Raw genomic sequence first — 20,351 nt, forward strand, 5'->3', positions numbered from 1 at the left:
GGCTGCCCCATCCCTGGAAACATTCAAGGTCAGGTTGGACAGGGCTCTGAGCAACCTGATTTAGTTGAAGATGTCCCTGCCCATGGCAGGGGGGTTGAACTAGATGGCCTTTAGAGGTCCCTTCCAACCCAAACTATTCTATGATTCTATGTTATTCATTAGGTTAGTTGTTGGGATTTCATGAGGCTAAAATCTGAGTGATTATGAAGAAGGTGAATTGAGACCTATGCCTTGCAGGCTTCATGTATCAGAGGAGTCTGTAGCAGAGAGCGGTAATGAGTTGCCAGAACCTTCTTTCTGCCTTCTTTTTCCCTGCAGTATGATACACGATTATATCCCAGTTCAATTCCTTCTTCCACTGACTTGCATGTTCAGCGGTTTTATTCTAGCAGTTTGCTGGAGAGAGGAAGGAGTGTCTCCTCAGTTATGGGAAAGAGACAGAGAGCATTGCCCTTCCCCAGCATCTCAGTGCAGAAGGCTGTGTACATCTTCCTGTGCTAGCACTGATGATGAAGAAAGGAGGGAATGAGGAAGGTAATGGCACAGCAAGGCTGGGCTAGGCTGAAACGCTTGAGGCTGTCCAGAGCAGATGTAGCACTAGTGCACTTAATGGTTTTGGTATTGTGCACATTTAGAATTTCTTTATACTGCTGTATTTTTACACTGTCTACCTCTCTTTAATGTTCTCTATGGCTGTAGGGGCTACCATCCTATCACTGTTTCAGCTGAACTGCTTCTGTGATTGTTCTTTACCTGTTTCAGTCAAAAGGAGTTGGGTTAGTAAAAGATATTTATCCAAATTTTTTGAGCTAGCGTGGCTCGCTTTCACTGAAACAATTTAGGGCATAATCCTAGAAGCACCTTAGCTGTCAGACTTAAGGCATGGTAACTTCTGTAACTGGGTGGTTGTAGGTGGGGATGAAAGTGGTTCTGGTAATATTTGCTAACAGAGTCATTCTAATGACTCTTTTTGACTGACAGTGCTTAATACAGTGATTTGAATATGAAAAATGCTACTTAAATTAAGGTGTCATGAGCTCATCTGTATGCTGTATGACTTTCTGCAAATGAAATGTCAATTGACATTCTACAAACGTCATTATTTTCTTCCTGCTAGATAGTGTAAAATTACTGTTTTGACAAGGCCAACTAGTTCTTTGAAAATCAACATATGAACAGGCTATGGTTTGAGAGCTCTGTTTTGATCTTTGCATGTTAACACGAACTAGTAATAATTTAAATGTGCTAGAAAATACCATGGCTTCGCTTTTTTAGCTTTTAAAAATGACAGTTATGGTCCTTTACCTGTGTTTTTCTCAAGTGTGTAGTACACATTTCTAGGGTACATGAAAAGCCTCTAAGTGCAAGGAGAACAAGCAGGGGAGTGTAACAAATATTCAAATGCATTTTCTTTTTCACTTGCAGGATTTTATTTACTCTTTGCTGTTAATGGTAATGAGCTCTATTTCTGAGTTTGCTGATATTTCTTCTGTCATTTCTCCTTTACATATTGAACTAAGCTGGCCTGAATCTAGTCAATGCATGGATAAAAAATACCTGAAAATCAGATTTTGTTAGCTAGCTGACTGTTGTTTGCTAGGCAGTCAAAATCACTAATGAAGCAATGATTTGGCATTTCTTGGAAAGAGAATAACTTTTTTTGGAAGTGTTCCAATCATGAATCCAGATCTGTACATTAATATTGTTAATTTTATTCAACCTTTGCTGTTTCTTTTAATCTATTTTTCATTCCCTGTCTTGCAATAGAGAATTAGCATTTCTGTTCTTCTTCTATCATGTCAAGTGTGTGAGGGCAAATGAAACTAATTTATTTTTTAATTATTTGTGTTTGAATTTTTCGTACTTTGTTGCTGCTTTGGGATGTTTCTGTGTTCCATATTTTAAAACCACATTCTCAGTGCTATTGAACTCAGCTCCTGCCATGGATTATTCCAGCTGAGGCTCGTCAGGTTAGCTTCCAACTGTCCGCTTGGGCTGCAGTCTTTATGTGAGTCATTGCTAATTGACCATTAGTTGCATCTGGAGAAGTAATTGCTCTATTAACCATGTCTGGGCTGCTCCCATGTGAGATCTGTATATCCCTTTACTGCTGTCTAAACATCCTGAAGCAGGTGCTTTACCTCTTCTAATGGAGAACTCATGCCTGGACATAACAGCTTAATTTTCATCTGCTTTTTGTGGTTTACGTTGTTGGAAAGTCCATCTGGAATGAGCAAAGGTGGCTATTATGTAGGAGAACAAACAATAGTAAGTGGTCACCTAACTGGCACATTTGTTTTTCAGGCTGCTGCTTCTTGTTTGGTAAGTGTCATCATTAAGTATAAAAGGCACATCCTTTTTTCCTTAATGTTCAGGTGTGTTAAATTCTCACTGACTGTCTACAGTGGGATATATTCAAGAAGAAAATTGCCATACCCTGTAAGCTTGGAAGCAAAGCTTGATGTTTTATAATTGCCGGATATGTTTAGTTCTAGTGCTTCTGCAGAGTTGTTGCTTAAGCAAAACAGAATGTCTTCCTATTTCCAGTTACTGTTCATCAACAAGGGAATGTTTTAGTCTAAATTTAGATGACCTCTGTTTAAAACAGAAGAAAACAGAAATGGATCCAAGTGCCTGATAGTGAGTATTTGTATGCAGGAAAATTAGACCAGGAGCATAGCCAGGCAATTAAGTGTTCATGGAACTTATTCTGGATTTTCTGGTAATAAAAAGCTGGTACAGAGAAGCCTTTGTATGCATGTGAGCTGTCGGCCATGAATTAACCAAGATGTTTTGTTCACTGAATGTTCTTTTTGTACTTAATATTTTTGTATTAGTTGAATATCTTTGAAAACTTTTGAACTTTAGCACAGATACCTAGCTGAAGAACAGTTCTATTTGCTTTGGAAAATCTGTTTTAAATGCATAGGCGTGATATTGTTTTATGTCTTATTCTAAGAAATGGTTACTGTGTCAAAGAATTATTAGAGAAACTCTAGCCCTTGTAGAAAATCTCAGATAATTCACATTTTTTGATATAATCTGAGTTGCGTTTGATTACAGTTTCCCTACCTTTATTGGATAGTATTGTTTGCTCATGAGTACAGCATCAATATTTTGTGTACCTTTGTAAATAATATTATAATCACCAGTTTAGCAGTCAGTAGGATTCGTAAGGATTTCTAGTTGCAGACTAGAAGAAAGAGATACACGTGTGTAGATAAATGTTATAAAAAAACCACTTGGTCTGTCAGAATACATTATTTTTCAATATCTTTGGAAGTAGTTGCAATTATTTCAGCTAATAGACTGGAATTTTGTGGAAATACTGTGTTACCAATGTAAAAAAAAAAGGGTAAGTTGAATTAGGATTTGCTGTTTAAATCAGTTCTGAAAAATTTGCAAGAGTAGACTTTGAATGGGAGACTAATATAAGGTATAGATCTACTTTCTTTGAAGACAGTTTGTAGATGCTGTGCTTGGATACACTGCCTATTGTTGTGTCCCCCTACATTTTAGGGCTAGATTGTAGGACTAGTTGAGGTAAGAGACACCTATAACTGAATTATGCATCAGTGTATATGGCTAGTCAGGATACTTCAAGGCTTTTGCCTTCATCAGTAAAGAAGGGAGTAAATGATAGCAGCTGCCTGCTGAAGAGGGTAGGAAAAGAAGCTTTTGAATAGCTTATAGCCAATGAACAATAGCATTCATTGAGTTCCAACCTTAGTTTTAGAATTTAGGCATATGCTTCAGTACGTTTTAAGATTTCACTGTTAAGGGGAACATATAACTTGTATTTTATTACAGTCGCAATACATTGCCAAATATTAGTCTTAAATCTGTGCAGTACTTAAAATCAGAAATTGTTCTGTTTTTAAAATTCTGCTGTGTTTCAGGCATTCCGTACAAAAAGTATTTTGCTAGTTTGCTGTGATCATAAAACATTTCTGTTCTAAAGATTTTTAACTTTTCAATGACTTAATAGAATTTAAGAGTAATGAAAATTCAGAATTGTTTCTTTCACAACCATCTAAGAAGTGATCAAATTCAGATTTTCAGAATTATCAATGCTGTTCTTGGCTATAATTCAAGTTGCTAAGGCAAGGGGTGCATTCATTTGGGTATAGGCGGATAAATTAATTTGACAGCAGTGTGCTATTTCTCAGGAGATACATAGGTCCCATTATTTGTAACATGAGAATTATTCATGTCAGTGTAGCATTGATAATTCATCATTTGGGAAGGAAAAGTGTGGCAGTACTTTAAGGGGGGGTGGAATGAAGATGGTTCATAGGTGGTGATATAGAAGCCAAGTGTAGATTGCTATATACAATGAACTTCCAATTTTCAGCACTGTTAAAAAAACTACAAGACAGCACCTTAGTACACTCATGACCCATATATATAGAATATTTATCACCTAATGCAGAAAAACAGCTTATTCAAGTAATAGCTTAAATATATGCAAGTGTTGCATTTGCACACATAAGTAGTACTAAAAGCAATAGGAACACAACACTGTTATTTAAGCCACAGTTCTACTTGTGCAGTAAATTTTTTAGGTTGGTAGACTGTGTGTTGTTATTCTTCAGTGCTTGTTTAATTTTGTCTGGTTTTTTTACCACAAAATTTTGGAAAAAAAGAAAAATGCAAAGATTGTGTTAGGAAAGCCAGGGCTCATCTAAAGTCAAGACTTCCATGGGATGTCATGGGCAATAAGAAGAGCTTCTACTACTGCATTAGTAGTAAAATGCTGGACAAAGCTGAATGAGTCGGGCAGGTGATTTAGTGACAGCAGATAAGGCTGAGATAATCTATGTTCTTCCCCTTGGTCTTCGCGGTGAGATCTCTCAGGTTGGTGTGCTTAGAGTAAGAAGAGCTACCAGCAGTAGATGAGGATCGGCATCAGGGATTACTTGAGAGAATTCTACTCGTACAAGTCCATAGGACCACATGGGCTGCTTTTCCAAGGGTGTTCGAGTCCTTGAAAGGCCACTCTCTAACATGTGTGAAAGGTCATGAAGATAGCTTACAGAAGGTACTTGATGACTGGAGAAATGCTGCAGCCATCTTTAGAAAAGGGTAAAAAGAACTAACGGGGAAACAACTTTTTGGGGTTTTTTTGCATGTGGTGTGGAATGTAGTTACAGAGTAATCAGAGCGAGGCAGGATATTGAGGGTCAGGCTTTAGTAATATTCATAACACTTTATGAATGTAAAGTCAGATATGACAGATCCAGATGGAATATAATAAAAATGTGCATATTTTATTTACTTCTAATTGAGCAACTGCATCAATTTTGTGTTCACTTTTGTTAAGGTCTTGGATCCAGAACAAAATCACAGTTTCACCGATCACTACTTAAATGTAGCCTTTGATCTGTCCCAAGTCCTTTTTATAGCTACAGCCAACACTACAGCTACTATCCCACCTGCTTTGCTGGACAGAATGGAAATTATTCAAGTTCCAGGTAACACTACAGTGTTTTCATTAAAGTGGCTCTTGCAAGTCCTTAAACAATGTTGGGGTGTTTTTCCTAAAATGAAAAGCAGTTCCTTAAGGTAAGCCTGCCAGGAACCTAGACTGAATGGCCAGAATCGTTAAAAGAGACTAGTCAGGATGCCTCCCTTATGGCCTCTGTCATGAGAATGAAATTTAGCATTGCAGTTACGAAAATTCAGTTCCAGGTATGTGGACATACATTGATACATTCTGTAACAATATTTTCACTAATTGATTTGTTTGTATTCTAACTGGCTGTTGGCTGATGCGTCTTTTTAAGATTCCAATGAAGAAAGGGATCTTTGAAACACTAAAATTCTATTCTTCTTGTTCACATGAAGTTACGTATAATCACAAAGTATCATATCAACAGCCTTTTAAATTATAGCTGGGTTCTTTTTGTTAAATTCAATCAGGTACAATTATAAATGGTAGGAAGTTTGATTATATTGTAGCGTATAAGCAAAAAGATTAGTAAACATATGCTTTTTCTTTTGAAGGATACACACAAGAAGAAAAAATTGAAATTGCACATAGACACTTGATTCCTAAACAGCTTGAACAACATGGCCTGACTCCACAGCAAATACAGATTCCACAAGTAACCACTTTGGACATAATTACCAGGTAAATCTGTTATTCATTGTTTAAGTTTGAATAACTTCTTTTTCTGGTAAGTAGTAAATCATTTATAAAGTGATAACACAAACCATTTCTTAAGATCTGTTGTCCTTAATAGCTTCAGAAGTTCAACAATTGGTAATTTATGGAATTGCTCTTTCCTGAGCTCTGTCTGGCTCTGCTGTCTAAACTGAATCATCCTTCCTTCTCTAGAGAATTCCTTGCTCTGGCTTTCAGAGTGTGGCTCACAATCAGTTGTGTTGACACAACTGTCAAGGCACTATGAATAAACAGAAACACTTGAAGCTAGTATTGCTGCAGTGTTCAGTGTGTGAAGCCATGGTCCTGGCAGCAGACAACCTTTATTTTAAAGAATGAAGTTTTATTTCTGTCATTTTCATAGAAAAAATGGAAATTACCATTTTGTTTCTTGTGACTTGATGGGCCACATTTGTCTAAAAAATGGAATTAGGTTAAAAAAATTAAAATGTGGGGTTTTTTAAATAGCTTGTAGTAATTAGAACGATTTTTTTTGTTGGACATGAGAACAAAGATACTGATCAGAACATCTTTTGGACTTAAAACTAGCTCATTTCCAATGGAAAAACTGTATCATTATTCAATGAATTGAAGTATTTTGTGACCAGGAACAACATTTTGGCATTTAGTGAGTGTTATTGTCCGGTGTTTCTTTTTAATTCATAGACTAAGAGAAAATACTCTTTTACAGTCAGTTCCTCAACTTTCAGTGAACTATATTTTGAGTTTTAAAATAGTTTTTCCTTTTAATTTTTACGCATCTGAGAAGAGGTCAGTGCTACTGGAGCACTGTTTAGCATTTCACTGCGGTTTGATACCAGGTGTTAGTCATGTCTTCTTCCCACTTAGTAGTTTGTCTTTCTTTACAATTTTATCAGCAAACCACAATTATTTTGATAAAAGCACATGACAATTTTTTCCTGTTTATTAGAGTGGCCCAAGGTCTCACTGCCTTTCACATCTCATTTTATTTGGATGTATTTTTAAAAAGAAAGTGTGCTTACATTCAAAAGAAATCTTTCTTACAAAGAATATCCACCAGTAAAACAATTGTCTCTACGCTAGATACACTAGAGAGGCAGGAGTGCGCTCTCTGGATCGGAAGCTGGGAGCTATTTGCAGAGCAGTGGCAGTGAAAGTGGTAGAAGGACAGCACAAAGAAACAAAGCCAGATCGTGCTGAAGTGGGCGAAGGAGAAGGTGTGTATCTTTTTCATGTTTTATTAAAAAGGAAACTTCTAACGTAGTCACTAGGAAGCTGATTTATCAACCTTTTCTCCTTTTTTTTATGCTACTTTAAGGGCTCTGTTTTTAAAAGCTTTGCAAATAGAGGGACATTCTTATTATGCATGGTTCAAGTAGTGCTGAATTATGGCTTGGGACGTAAGTAGAGTAATTTCAGCCTGCCAGGTTGGTAATTGAGAAGTACAGTGGATCTGTTTCATATCTTAGGTATGCAATTATGATTTGTGTATGTTTTTATGTCTTCCTAGGCTTTTTTTATGCAAATCTTTCACTGGTTTTTTTCTTTAATAAAAGACTAAGCATGGCTTTAGTTACTATATTTAAAGAGGTTCTTTAACTGTGCTGTGCATGCTCTATCAGCTCAGAACTCAATCGAGTTATTTTGTTGTACTCCAAAATAAATGTCTGCTTGAAGAGCTTTGAAATTAGAAAGGTTTAGGGGCACTTTTTCTGTGCCTTTTAAGACTGCACTTATTCTAAGTCTCTTGAAACTTTGGTAACTTGTCAACTTCAGTAAGTCTGTTCTTGTTTCCCATGTATACAGACAATAGTGATTTCTCATTCCCAGTCATCCAACAGACTGAACGAAAACTAAACATAAAATTCTCAAACAGCAAAAATATTCAGGTGTAACTGCTTCACCGGTAAAGGTAGACCCCTTTCTAGTCTTGAAATAGAAGGGGTTCGGAAGGAAGAAGTCAGGCCCCTAATCCAGTTCATGTGCAACATGCAACTGGTGACTGCTCCCTTTTTCATCCCCAAATTAATGTTCTCTTTTAATAAAAATGAACATCCATACTGCGTTTGGTGAAACATACCATGCAAAGCATAGACGGTTGTGCTTTTATTCCAGCCAGTTGCTGATGGAGGATCTCACTGCACACAGCAGTTTTCTGTTAAGGGCTTCAGAGTGCTAATTGCAGCACTAGATGTCTGCAGAAGCCAGCTCAAGGTAGATGAGAAATGTGAAAGGACAGAATCTGAACCTGAAGTTGAACTTCTAAAATGTGGATAGTCCTTAGTCTCAATAAAATCTAGCGAGCAGGGTGTCGGGTGTTTTGTTTGTTTGTTTTTTAAAGACTGCAGTGAGCCCAGTTGACGCTTTCTGACAAGAAACACTGCCAGTCTGTCAGAGAACAACTGTGCCAGAGGACACCAGAAAGCCAAAACTGCAGAATGGCTGCTTACTTTTGCTCCAGAATACTCACAAACTTAAAATACTAAACCTGTTGGTTTGATGTTGTGAAACATTCCACAACTAAGCCAACGTGGAAAAAAATTTAAGTTTTAACATGTGTACAGATAGAGTAGTTCTGGACTGGCTTAGAGGAGGACAAATAAGGAGACTTGTTATCTGTTCCTTTTAAAATAAGGCAGCTTACAAGTCTGAATGGTGCCACCCCTTCCAGAGAGTAAATCCTAGGGGAGGAAATATAGCTGATAATTGTACAGTTTTCTCTGAATGTTTGGCTTAAAGAAAGTGAACTCTCATAGTAGCAGTGGCTGTGCATGCGTGAATGACTGTGCAGTTTAAATTGTCCCATCTACATTAAAAGGAAGAGCTTTTAAGACATACTTATTAATGCTTTCCATTTATATTATGTGCATCTTGTCTACCTTCTCTCCTCTGTGCTGGATTTTTCTGAAGTCAAACACATGAGTTTGTCGATACTTCTGTGATACCTGAACTTGCTCTTGAACCAGAACACTGAGCTTTTGGGCTGTGGCGGGCAGGCTTACTAGCATCAAGCAATATCAGCTGTCTTTGCTACTGTCACTTTTTGCGATGGTAATTTTGACAAGTCATATTTTTCAAGTATTTCTTTGCACAGAAGGGTAGATATGTCTAACGTGCTTAAGAGGTCTAATGCGATTGCTGAATAAAAAAAGGGTCATTCTGCTCTTCAAGCTTTCTGATAAAATAAATGAAAAGTAGGTTCAGAGCACAAGTCCTGATACTGTAAGAAGAAACATTTTACTATTAAAGCAAAGAATAAAAAGGAACTGTATTAGACATCTCAATCCAGTGAGAGGTATTTACAATGTTAAAATTGGCACTGTACTTGCAACTTAGGTATTTACACTGTTAAAATTATCCACTGTTAAAATTAGTACTGGACTTGCAACTTACCAAAGCTAAGTGAAAACAGCAAGCTAAGTGCTTCAAAAGAGGGCAAAATGCTAGCATTTTTGGTTGACACACAATTTGGAGTAAGCCCAGAAGAAATGACCTGTGAAGAGCTGCCTTTGTACCTCTGGAATTGAAACTGTCCATAAGAAAAAGCTGTATTAATAAAAGGGAGTCCAAGGGACAGGTGGCTCTATAGTTAACTTTGATATTATGAAGGCATGTATATGTGCTTGTTTTTGCTGGGGTAGAGTTAATCTTCTTCATGCAGAATGGTGCAGCCTGCAAAATGTGTTTTATTTTGTACTAGTAATGTGCTTATACCCTGCTGTATTTTTAATAGAATATGTCACTTGTTAGGAGTGTATGAGAGTAGGACACTTTTTAAAAATATTTTTGTTTAGGTTTCATTCAGTCTGTTGGAAACAACCAAGTATTTAAAACAAAACTCGTAAACATCCCCCAAGTTGATGCAAATAATGGGATTTTTAGCCTAAATTTATTTCTTTGGATTTTTTTTCCGGTTGTTTAATGGACATTTGTGCAGTTGTGCACAGTGATGATGAATTTTTATTTCATATAATGAATGACTCTGGAAGAATAGTTAATCAAGTTGTTGTCTCTTAATAGTTTCATTTAGAATTATTTCTTGATTTTTTTTGTTTCTTTATCCTTATCTGTATAAAAAGACCTATAATTCATTTTTGCTTTACACATTTGTCAGTTACTGATGTGGTACTGAGACTCTACAGTTAGTGCATTCATATGTCACGAGTTGTGAATAGGAGAGAGCAAGCTACAGGCTTGCCTTGTAGATTCTAACTTGCTAAAGCATAATTTGTATATGATTCATAGCATATCAGAATAGTAACATGGTGCCTATTGTGTTTATTCAGCTGAGTGCCTTCTGGCTTGTGGGTTTGTAATAAAAGTTGAAAGACATTAGGTGGTAGAACCACAAAATTTCCATCATTATATTGATTAAATCAGATTATTAACTCAAAGTGGAGCATCTGTTTTCAAGGCTTTGTAAACATCAGGCTTTTGACACTGTTTGATGGTAGGCTCTAAAAATGGAGGATACCTGCCATAGCAGAACTGATGCTAGGAGATACGCTGTCAAGCCATGTTTAGCACTTTCCAAAAATGCATGACTGAAATACACTGGCAGCTTTGTATTGCCTTCCTCGCTCCTTTGACTCCTGAGCTTTATGATGAAGTTGGCAAGTGGAGGAGTGTTAGTTTGCGTCAGTCATTGAATTTGTACTGTGAACTTCAGCAAAAGCAAATGGAGTAATTTTTCAGACCTCTCCAGGGAGTCATCTTTGTGTACAGTAACACTATCTGATATTTTACTGAAACACTATCTAAGATTTATGAGACACTCATCTAGTCTTTGACACTAGAAGAAATTCTAGGAGTCACAAAAATATGTGAAACTCTCCCTCCTATTTTAGTGCAACTGCCTTGAGAATACAATGCAGCAACTGTGCACTAAGGCATCATATCATGATACAACAGTTGAAACCCAGAGTGAAAAATGATTTGCCTAATTCAGACTTGAAAGGAGTTTTAGGATGAGTAATATTTAGTAACTGAAAGTGATTAAATGAGGATTCTATCTATGTTGAAACCAAGGCTTTGAAAATACTTAAATATTTCCATAACCCAGTCATACAGTACAGTTTGTTCTACTCCTTGTGGGTGAAACAACACTTGGTTTTGAGTTTACATGCAAGTTTGACTGAAGTGGTCAACGTGAACTGAAACATGTAGTCTTTACTCTCCCTCCCTCAACTTGGGTATGATGCATTTTATTCACAAAACATCATTATGCATGACTGGGGGGGGGGGTTGCTTGTTTTTAGTATGTATAAGGGCCTTAATAGAGCTGGGCTAACATCACTGCTCGTGCAAAAAGGGACCTGTTCTATGTTCTAGCCAAAACTCAGCACTTGCAGCAGCATGGGATCTCCCATAGCACTGAGAAATGAGTTTATAAAATCTGATCAGCATAAATCCCACGGTGGTATGACTGTAGGCACTCAAGTTTGAGCTCAGCTGTGCTGGCATTAGTATACTTATCAGCTCTGCAGACTGTAATATGTTGTTCTTTCTAAAAATTGCTTGGAATGTCTTCTCTGGTTTAGGCCAAAGAGGCGTAAATGTTATGAAAAGTTGGGTTTATATACGAACTATTTTTTTCCCATGTTAATTTATCTAAATATTCCTGCATGAAAACCTCAAATTCAAGTGCTTCACGTACGCGTTGTTATTCTAGATCAGAATTGATGGAATGTAATTATTTTGTGAAAAGAGAGATTTTCTGATCCTGTGGGGAAAAATGCACGTAGCATATACGAGTAAGTGTTAGTAGGATTGGGGTCCCAGGAAGGAGTTCCTTTCCAAAATTAATTCTTTTGGAAGTAGCACTTCCCAAGTATGTAGTGCGTAAGATTTAAGTTGGACAATGGAAAATTGCTTTTAAGATGTAGTTTCATGTTATGCCTGGCTTTGAGTGTGGACTGTTGCCAGCAAGGGCAATCCCATCCTTTCCTACCTAAATGTAGTTTTGTGGAGTTTGTTGGTTAGTTTGGAGGGGCTAAAAGAATTCTGGGTCTGTCTGTCGTGCGCTGAAGCATCTGCTAGTAAATCCACTGAGAAAAAAGAACATGCTGTTTTCCCTTTAATTGCCCACAAACTTGAAACCTTTTCTTTTATGCTTACGTTCTTTCTTATACTTCTTCATAGCAATTCAGCAAATCAGAATATGTTATGTTAAAAGCTGTTTAAAAATTTTAGGTTTCTATTATATTATTCTGTCATGGCCAGTAAGTATGCCTGGAAATCTTTGGGTTTAAGACTTATGTATTACTAGTGCTTAATTTAAATATGTTTTATGAGGAGCTGAGAAATTGCTACATGTTGAAGAAGTTTTAGGCTCTTCTATTCACTCGTTTCCATTATATCTCTAGAAGAAAGTAGCAGTCTTAAATTCTTAAATCTTTGTCTTTGTGCCATGGAATTCCTTTTTAGATTAAATCCTGAACTATATATAGTAGTTCATTGTCAGTATGTTTTCTTAAGAGTCCGTTTTCTTACAAATCCAGTATTTACATGCAAGATTTTGTTTTGTTTTGGGAACTTGCAAAGGCAGATTCCTGAGAGGAACATTGTCATGATCTTTGCTGAGTAGCTGCAGATTCTGCTCTGAAAATTTTACAAACGTAATCTTCTTTTTTTGGTTGGTTGATTGTTTTTTGGATTTTTTTTGTTTTTGGGGGAGGGGTGTTTGTTGATTTGCTGTTGGGTTTTGGTGTGGGGTTTTTTGGGTTTGGTTGGTTTGTTTTTGGTTTTTTTTTTTTAGTTTTTCCAATTTTTAAATGTTAAAACAACTCAGTACCATGCTTCTTTTGTTTAAGCAGTACTGTAATAGTAGATCAGCAGGTGGTTCCTCCAGTGCAGCGTGGAGCTCTGTTAAGGGCACTTCTTTGACTTCTTAGCTTCTTTCTCCAACTTAACTCAAAATGTAAGATGATTAAGCTGTTGTCCTAACCAAAAGTTCTGTTTTTGGAAACTTGAATTTAACTGTCTTGTTTTAGATAAATGTGTCATTTAACTTGTACTATCATTTATGGCTATTCATCTGGGATAGGCAGGGAACATGTATTTGTCATTGTTAATGGAAATCTTAATTACTTACATCCTTATAGATGCTTCGTAGTCAGCACTTCTATAAAGGTGATGAAATAAAATGTTTTTTCCTTCAAAGAAAAAGTTAGTGTTTGTAATTATATTTTGGAACGTCACTGTATGCTTTTAGGGAAAATTAGATAATGTCAGAATTTAGGTTAATATTTTTAGAAGTCTGAGTTTGTTATTGTTACAGATTATAAAATGGGGTCTACTAATTAGATTATATAAACTCAAAGAAAGAGTTTCTGATTCTTTTAATAGGGCAGGTGGCCTCAAAAATTACCTACTGATTTGTTTACGAGAAGTCTGTCTCCTTCAGCTGTATATGTAGAACTAGGTGAAACAGGAGCAAGCAGAAATTGGAAATTGTTTGCTAGGCAGCAGTAAAATCTTGGTATAGAACAAAAGCAGTTGTTTTTAAACTCAGTTTTGTTTTAAAACATGAATTGTCCTATCAAATTACTAAGGTTTCGAAGATCGTAGTGTTGAAACTGCGGTCTGAGTTGCAAGAATAGCATGCAGGGTTATGTTTACTAGGTGAAATAGGAGCAAGCAGAAATTGGAAATTGTTTGCTAGGCAGCAGTAAAATCTTGGTATAGAACAAAAGCAGTTGTTTTTAAACTCAGTTTTGTTTTAAAACATGAATTGTCCTATCAAATTACTAAGGTTTCGAAGATCGTAGTGTTGAAACTGCGGTCTGAGTTGCAAGAATAGCATGCAGGGTTATGTTTCCTAGACTTGCTAGTATTTATGTGTTTGAATTTATTATGTACAGAAATAGTAGTTCATCAAAAATACAGAGACATGCTGGAACAACAGGAGGGCCATCTGACTAAGGCAGTGTTTACAGTAAAGGAATGGGATTTATGCATGGAGCAGTGAGTTGTACAATGGAAAAATTAGTGGCTGTTGGATAATAACGGTTAGATTTGAGTCCGGAATGAAAACTGAGTTGGTGTTATTATCGTAACAGTGATGTAGAATGTTTTCCTTGATACTGTATGAAGGCATTAGTGAGAATTGCACTGCAACAAAATTAACTGTAAAAAGGCCTTTATATGTCAGGATTAATAAAAGGATAGTTTGTATCTTGTGAAAGGAGACATTCTGTCTTCATCCATTCTGAGAATTACTTTTGCAGCACAGAACACCTCTTAATGTTATATTAAATAGATTAGATCAGTGATTTGTGTTTCCCTATAATTGTTTAAATTCCTGGATCTTCAGTTATTGTGCATGCATTAATATGCAGAGGAAGACAGTTTCTTCACTGAAAGTAAAACAGAATTCAAAGAAAGGAAGCAACAGTGGGTAATTTCCCAAAGTATGGTGCAGAAGTCTTGAAGCCCAGTATATGTTCCTGCGTAATAGAGACTATCGCTTTAAACATATCTTAGGCTTGTGTTTTTGGGGTGGGAAGAAATATCTTCACTATATGTATGTGTACAATGCTTTTTTTAATGGCAGCCTCAGGGCAGGGAGGCACTGCCATAAAACTGCCACAGAACCTTAGAAACATCTGGATTGTTCAAGTATTTTTCATTTCTCTGATATATGTTTCACTAAAATATTGCTTAGGGCTCTCGAGAAAATGGTAATGAGCCTTTTGCATCTGGATCAAATTCTGTGGGGAAATGACTCCCTGCTTACATTCTCCTTCTGTATACAGTCGCTTAAGTAAATGTGCAGGGTAGGTCCAGCACAAATGATGTTTAAGTTCCTGAGCTTATTCGTGCAAACAACCGGCTGTGTAGTCTGGTTTAAAACAATTTTGAGGCTTTGATATTTATATGGTCCCCATTACAGTTCACTTTTGTATAGAAAACACATTTGTAGAGAAAACGGAAAATTTAAGGAAATTCTGCTAAGGAAACAATTGTATAGGTAAGAAATACAATCATACTGTAAATGGAGGAAGGAAAGAGCACACTTCTGAATCCATAACTATTGCTTTAAGTATGTGGTCCCTTCTTGATGACGCTTGAGTATATTGCATTCAAAAGTGTCAGGCTAACTGGGTTTTATAGCCCTTCCTGAAGAGTAGATCACACCTTTCTGAAAATGCCTAATAATTTGATCTTTGAGGAATTTTTTGCTGCTAGTGGTTATTGGTCAAGACACCTTAGAAATACCTCATCCAACAAAGAAAAGAGCAGAGCCCTGTGTAAGTATAACATTTCAGGACAAAAGCCATAGATGAAGTTGTTACACTGAAGTTGTTTGGGTTTTTTCCACTGAGCAAGGACTGTATATGCTGTGTGCCAAACTGGCTGTTGAGCAAACGAGGGACGTCAATTTTGTGAATTAAGCAACCTGACCTAGTGAACTGTGTCCCTGCCTATGGCGGGGGGGTGGACTGGGTGGTCTTTAAAGGTTCCTTCCAACCCAAACCATTCTATGATTCTATGACTGAGTAAAGCCATAATAGTCGTAAGAGACAAAAATCAAAGTAAAAAGTGTAATGTCAGAATATGTGCTGCATAGGCTGCAATAACGGTGGGCTGTGCTACGTTGGGGTAGTGGTTCCATCTGACAGCCTGGAAGGAGGCGACACACCAGGGCTGGATGAGTTAGGCTTCCAGTGGGGCTGGTTTCCGTGTGATCTACCTGTAGCAGCTTCTCCTGTGCCCGGTCAGCTGGTGTTGAGGGTATGTGTGCGAGGGATTGGGGTGTGGAGAGAGGAAGGCAGAGTTACAGAGCAGCAAGTTACGCTGTCCTTGTTGGATACTGTGAAATGAGATGTTACTGACTGTAGTGCAGGTTAGCTATAAGTAATGCAGCCATGTGGCAAAGCAGTGAATGTAAATCTGGCCAAAATGCTCCTGCTTTATTTGACAGAACTTAATTATTAGTGTCAGAAATTAAGCATTTAAATCCTTGCAGAAAGAGACCACAGAGAGCACAGTTGTAAACATATGTAAAAAGAACAGTAGTTACTGAACTTTCAGTATTTACACATTCAGCTCCATATTCTGTATTACACTACATTAAACATGATCATCTCCTACAAATACTGTTTATGCACACAAATACTGGTTTTATGCACAATTCTGATGAAAAGTGCAAAGTCCTAGATGAACTTAATGTGTTTTGCTATTTGACCTAGTTTAAAATGCATTTAAGCAAGTGAGTTGCATCTCTGTCAGTGCTCTAGATTTAATATTATCTTTGCTGAACAGTTAGAACATGTTTAGGCTTAATAATTAAATTTGGTGCCATATTATCTTTAATTTGACAAGACTTTTGTGAAAGATGGTTTAAGCACACTTTCATGAACTTTCTGAGCATTTCTTTGAATATTTTATTTTTCTCTGTCATGATTTTTTTTAATTCCTGTGTCAAGAAAGACTGCTACAAATCCTAAATTAGATTTTCTTCTCTTAGATTGCAAAGAGCATGTCACAGAAGACACAAAAACAGAATCCATCAGTGACACAGCTGACCTGGCTCTGCCACCTGAAATGCCGATTTTAATTGATTTCCATGCTTTAAAAGATATCCTGGGGCCACCCATGTATGAAATGGAGGTAACATCCTCATTTGTTTCTACTTGACTGTTGTTTGTCTGGTTTGACTAGTTGTCTATTTTACTGCTATTGACTGAGTTTATACAATATTGACTTTTTAAAGTTAATTATCAGTATTAATTATTACTTGTATTAGTAACAGAACGGTGTTTCTTTGTGTTCCACCGAGTGTGTTTTCACCTAAAGGAGTTTTTGTTTTATTTTGTTTTAATTCAAGCTACGTAAATACCATAATGGCATGACTTTCTGTTAGCAAAGATGCCTGCAGCAGTGCTTAAGAATGCGGTGGTGTTTTTTCAGTTTATAACAACTTTGCTTTTGTTTGGGGGATGTCTGGTGGTCTTGGGAAAGAAGCCAAAAGTAGAACCCAGGAATCCCGTCTCTGAGGCAGCTGTGTTAAGGACTGTCCCACATACCTCCTTAAAGCCAGTCAGCTTTTTTGGGTATTAAAACCACTTCAGTTTGCACCAGAAATTCTCAGACATTCTTTAGATTAATGTGACTCTTAGCTATTAAAAATGTTTTATGATCAGTCAGGCACCTCCAGCTTCCTAGTACCAGCTCTGTTCCATCAGTAGGCATATTCCAGAATTTTTTCTTTCCCCCGTCTGTATTTTGCTACATTCTATGAAAATGCCATCAATAAAAGTAGTTTGTTAGTTTGGGATTCTCTTTTCACCATTTACATTGCAGTTATTCTCTGCTTTACTTCAGGTCCAGGTGAACTGACTGAGTGTAAGTAGTATATATAACACTATGACAGGAAACCAGTTGCTGATGGAACGCTAAATTTTTCTGTCTTTATCCTGGAGAAAAGATCAGTAAACCAGTAAGTTATGGAGAAAATAGAAATGAAGGGAAACCTTCCAGACGAGACAAAATTCAAACTTTTAAGAAATTTCCTGTGAGAATTCTTCTCTCCTAGATGAGAGAACCAGACTCCAGTGGGATTTGGAGGACAAAAAGTGGACAAGATAGCAGGGGAAGCAGGAGAAAATGGATGATCGTTAAGGAATGAGTCAATTTTTAGACCCAAACTGAGGTTTTTGGATATGAAGATTTTATCATGGAAGAGATTCTTAATGAAGAGACAGAAATGAGGAAACAAGTTGAAAGAAGACAGCACTATTGATTGTGTTAGAGGATGATGATGGTAGTAGCAGTGGAGGTTGGGGGGAATGGGAGGCAAGGAAGATCAAGTGATCAAGAGACCAGTACCTTATGACTCTCTCGGTTGAGTTTTTTCACACTGGTCATTTGTGTTCTGATTTATTTCTTTTTACTTTCAGAAATTAGAAGAGATTGCTTTTTAGGCAAATGACTTTATCGTAAGCAACTTACGTTCTTTCTTTTCATCCCTCAGAAGCCACTATACCCAATAATAAAATCACACAAGACAGTTCAAGGCCATTTTAATTAAGAAGGTAGCATGGATATACTTTAGCTTGATTTGGAATGACTGTAGCCGTCAGACCATTTGTAGTACCCCTATGGAAATTTTTACGAGTCTGTCTATCTTTTTCTCACTACCCGACTTTTAGAAACAATTACTGAAAAATAGCATGTGGGTTGTTTTCAGAGAAATAACATTCTACCTGAATTTTCATTTTGGAGTACGTTATATACTTCAGACATCTGGTCTTTGGAGCTAAAGCGCTGCAGGATCATTTGGCTTTTTAATGCTTGAATTGCAGATGCACATAAAGCCGTTGTAGTAAATTGAACCTAATATTCAAGCCTTACTCTGATTTCTACAAACGGTGTTTATTAGTTTCATAAAGGTGCTAAAAAATAAATTGAATTTGGTAAATTTGTACAAAAGTTCTGGTCACTTGCAACTGTACCCCTAGTTCTCAGTCAAGAGTAGAATTAATTCAAACAATTATGAAATTACCACACTTTTTAAAAATTAGATTGTAGGCCAAGAAATAAGCTAATATGTGACTTTCCTTAGATGTTCTGCTGTTCTTTGAACTTTTTCTGGAGTTGATTATTGATTTAAATTTGGTAGCGTGGCTGTGTTGGCAAATAGTTTCTGCTATTTTGTCCTTTTTCTACAGGAGTAAGTAGCGCAAGTAAAATTTTTAAAGTGTGGTTCTTAATTCCAAATATACAAATACATGAGTGCTGGGTTGGGGGTTTTTTTTGCATGCACTGTTGCCATGAATATGCATATAAGCATTTCATGGATCTGCTGGCCTGTATAAGCTGAAATAAGACTGACTGAAGCTTTTGACCTGTGTATTAAAGGTTTTTTAAACGTTTCCATATTTAGCAGGCAAATTAAGTAGTGCATAAATAGAACTAGAGATGAATCCACACAGCATCAATTCCCTGAGCTGCTCAGGATTTATTTTCATGTACTATTTGCTGTATTTATTAATGAGTAAATATTTTTCAGTACACACTTTATGATTGTTTAAATGTAAATTGCTCAGATAGCCACATAACTCCTGTTTTAATGAATTTTCCCAAGTAACCTATTATTCCTTTGAATTTTCTCAAGTGCCCCCAAGACTCTCTCAAATGAAGAGTATAGCTCCTGTCTCAGTGACAGGCGTTTCAGATTGGCTACTGGTGTTTTTTCTGGTTTTGTAGTCTGCGGTGTGTCTCCTTTCTATATCTAGCCTTTAAAGCTTCACCTTTGGCCTGCATTTTGCCATTTATAATTAGTTGAAATAAAGACACAGTGGAGGCAGCCACCACGTCAGTACTCGGATGAGACTGAGCAAATAGAACTGAAAACATGACTTAATTGATCTGTTGTCCTTCAGGGAATACCTTGAAATAAGTGGTTGATCTTTCACCTTTTCAGTGCATTGCTTGTGTATTTTCTGCAGAGGTCTCCCAGCAGAAAGGCATGACAGAATACTCAGCTCACACTTGTAGGATTAATTCATTTATCACAAATAAATCATCTTATGTGTCACCCTACAGAACAAACGTTGGAATAAATCACACAGTAAGGCTTTGGAAGAATAATCTTGACAGTAGTTTAAAGTGTAAAAGATTTAATGAAATGTTTCAGCACAGCACGCTTTTGGGGGAAAGGGTTTATAACATATCCAGTGTTTATAATGAAGTATTTCTCTTTTGACTTGGATTTTAGCTTTTTTGTAGGTTGTTTTTTTTTTTCTTTCTTTCAACCCTTAATTCTGCTCAGTTAACAAAATGTTATTGGCACCACAGGAAGGCCTGTCAGAATTAGTCTGTATCCTCATAATGTGAGTGAAGTTGAAGTGACAGAAGCTGTAGGTCAGTGAAATTACCTATTCTTGGAGCTGAAAGTGCAGATGCCGTAAAAGAATAGCTCTATTTCATGGGACATAGACAGTTCTAATTAAGGAACAAATTAGGTTATCTTTTAGAAGCAAAACCTGTACAAAGCACAGGTTTAGATAGGCATTTTTACCTAAGAAACATCAGTCTTGTGGTGATATTTCTGGGAAATCCTCCTCCCTTAAAGGAAGCTGCTGTTATATATCCTGCCTGCAGTGGTTTGCTAGGGAATGAGTCAGAGGAGTAGACTAGAAAAAAGGCTTGTACAGTCAGGTTGGGAGAACCTGTGGAAGGATAACAAAGATGCTAA

At 36.8% G+C, this 20,351-nt stretch overlaps 1 protein-coding gene across 1 annotated transcript in view; it reads left to right on the top strand.

The window, feature by feature from the left end:
* Positions 1-20,351, top strand: part of LONP2 (lon peptidase 2, peroxisomal) — a 122,067-nt gene that overhangs the window by 92,269 nt on the left and 9,447 nt on the right. The window contains exons 9-12 of the mRNA XM_019471374.1: positions 5,324-5,474; positions 6,007-6,133; positions 7,232-7,365; positions 16,620-16,762. Coding sequence (XP_019326919.1) covers positions 5,324-5,474; positions 6,007-6,133; positions 7,232-7,365; positions 16,620-16,762 — 555 coding nt within the window. The remainder of the gene's footprint in view (positions 1-5,323; positions 5,475-6,006; positions 6,134-7,231; positions 7,366-16,619; positions 16,763-20,351) is intronic.

The sequence above is a fragment of the Aptenodytes forsteri genome, unplaced genomic scaffold, assembly GCF_000699145.1.
Source record: "Aptenodytes forsteri isolate BGI_AS27 unplaced genomic scaffold, ASM69914v1 Scaffold33, whole genome shotgun sequence".
Taxonomy (NCBI): Eukaryota; Metazoa; Chordata; class Aves; order Sphenisciformes; family Spheniscidae; genus Aptenodytes; species Aptenodytes forsteri.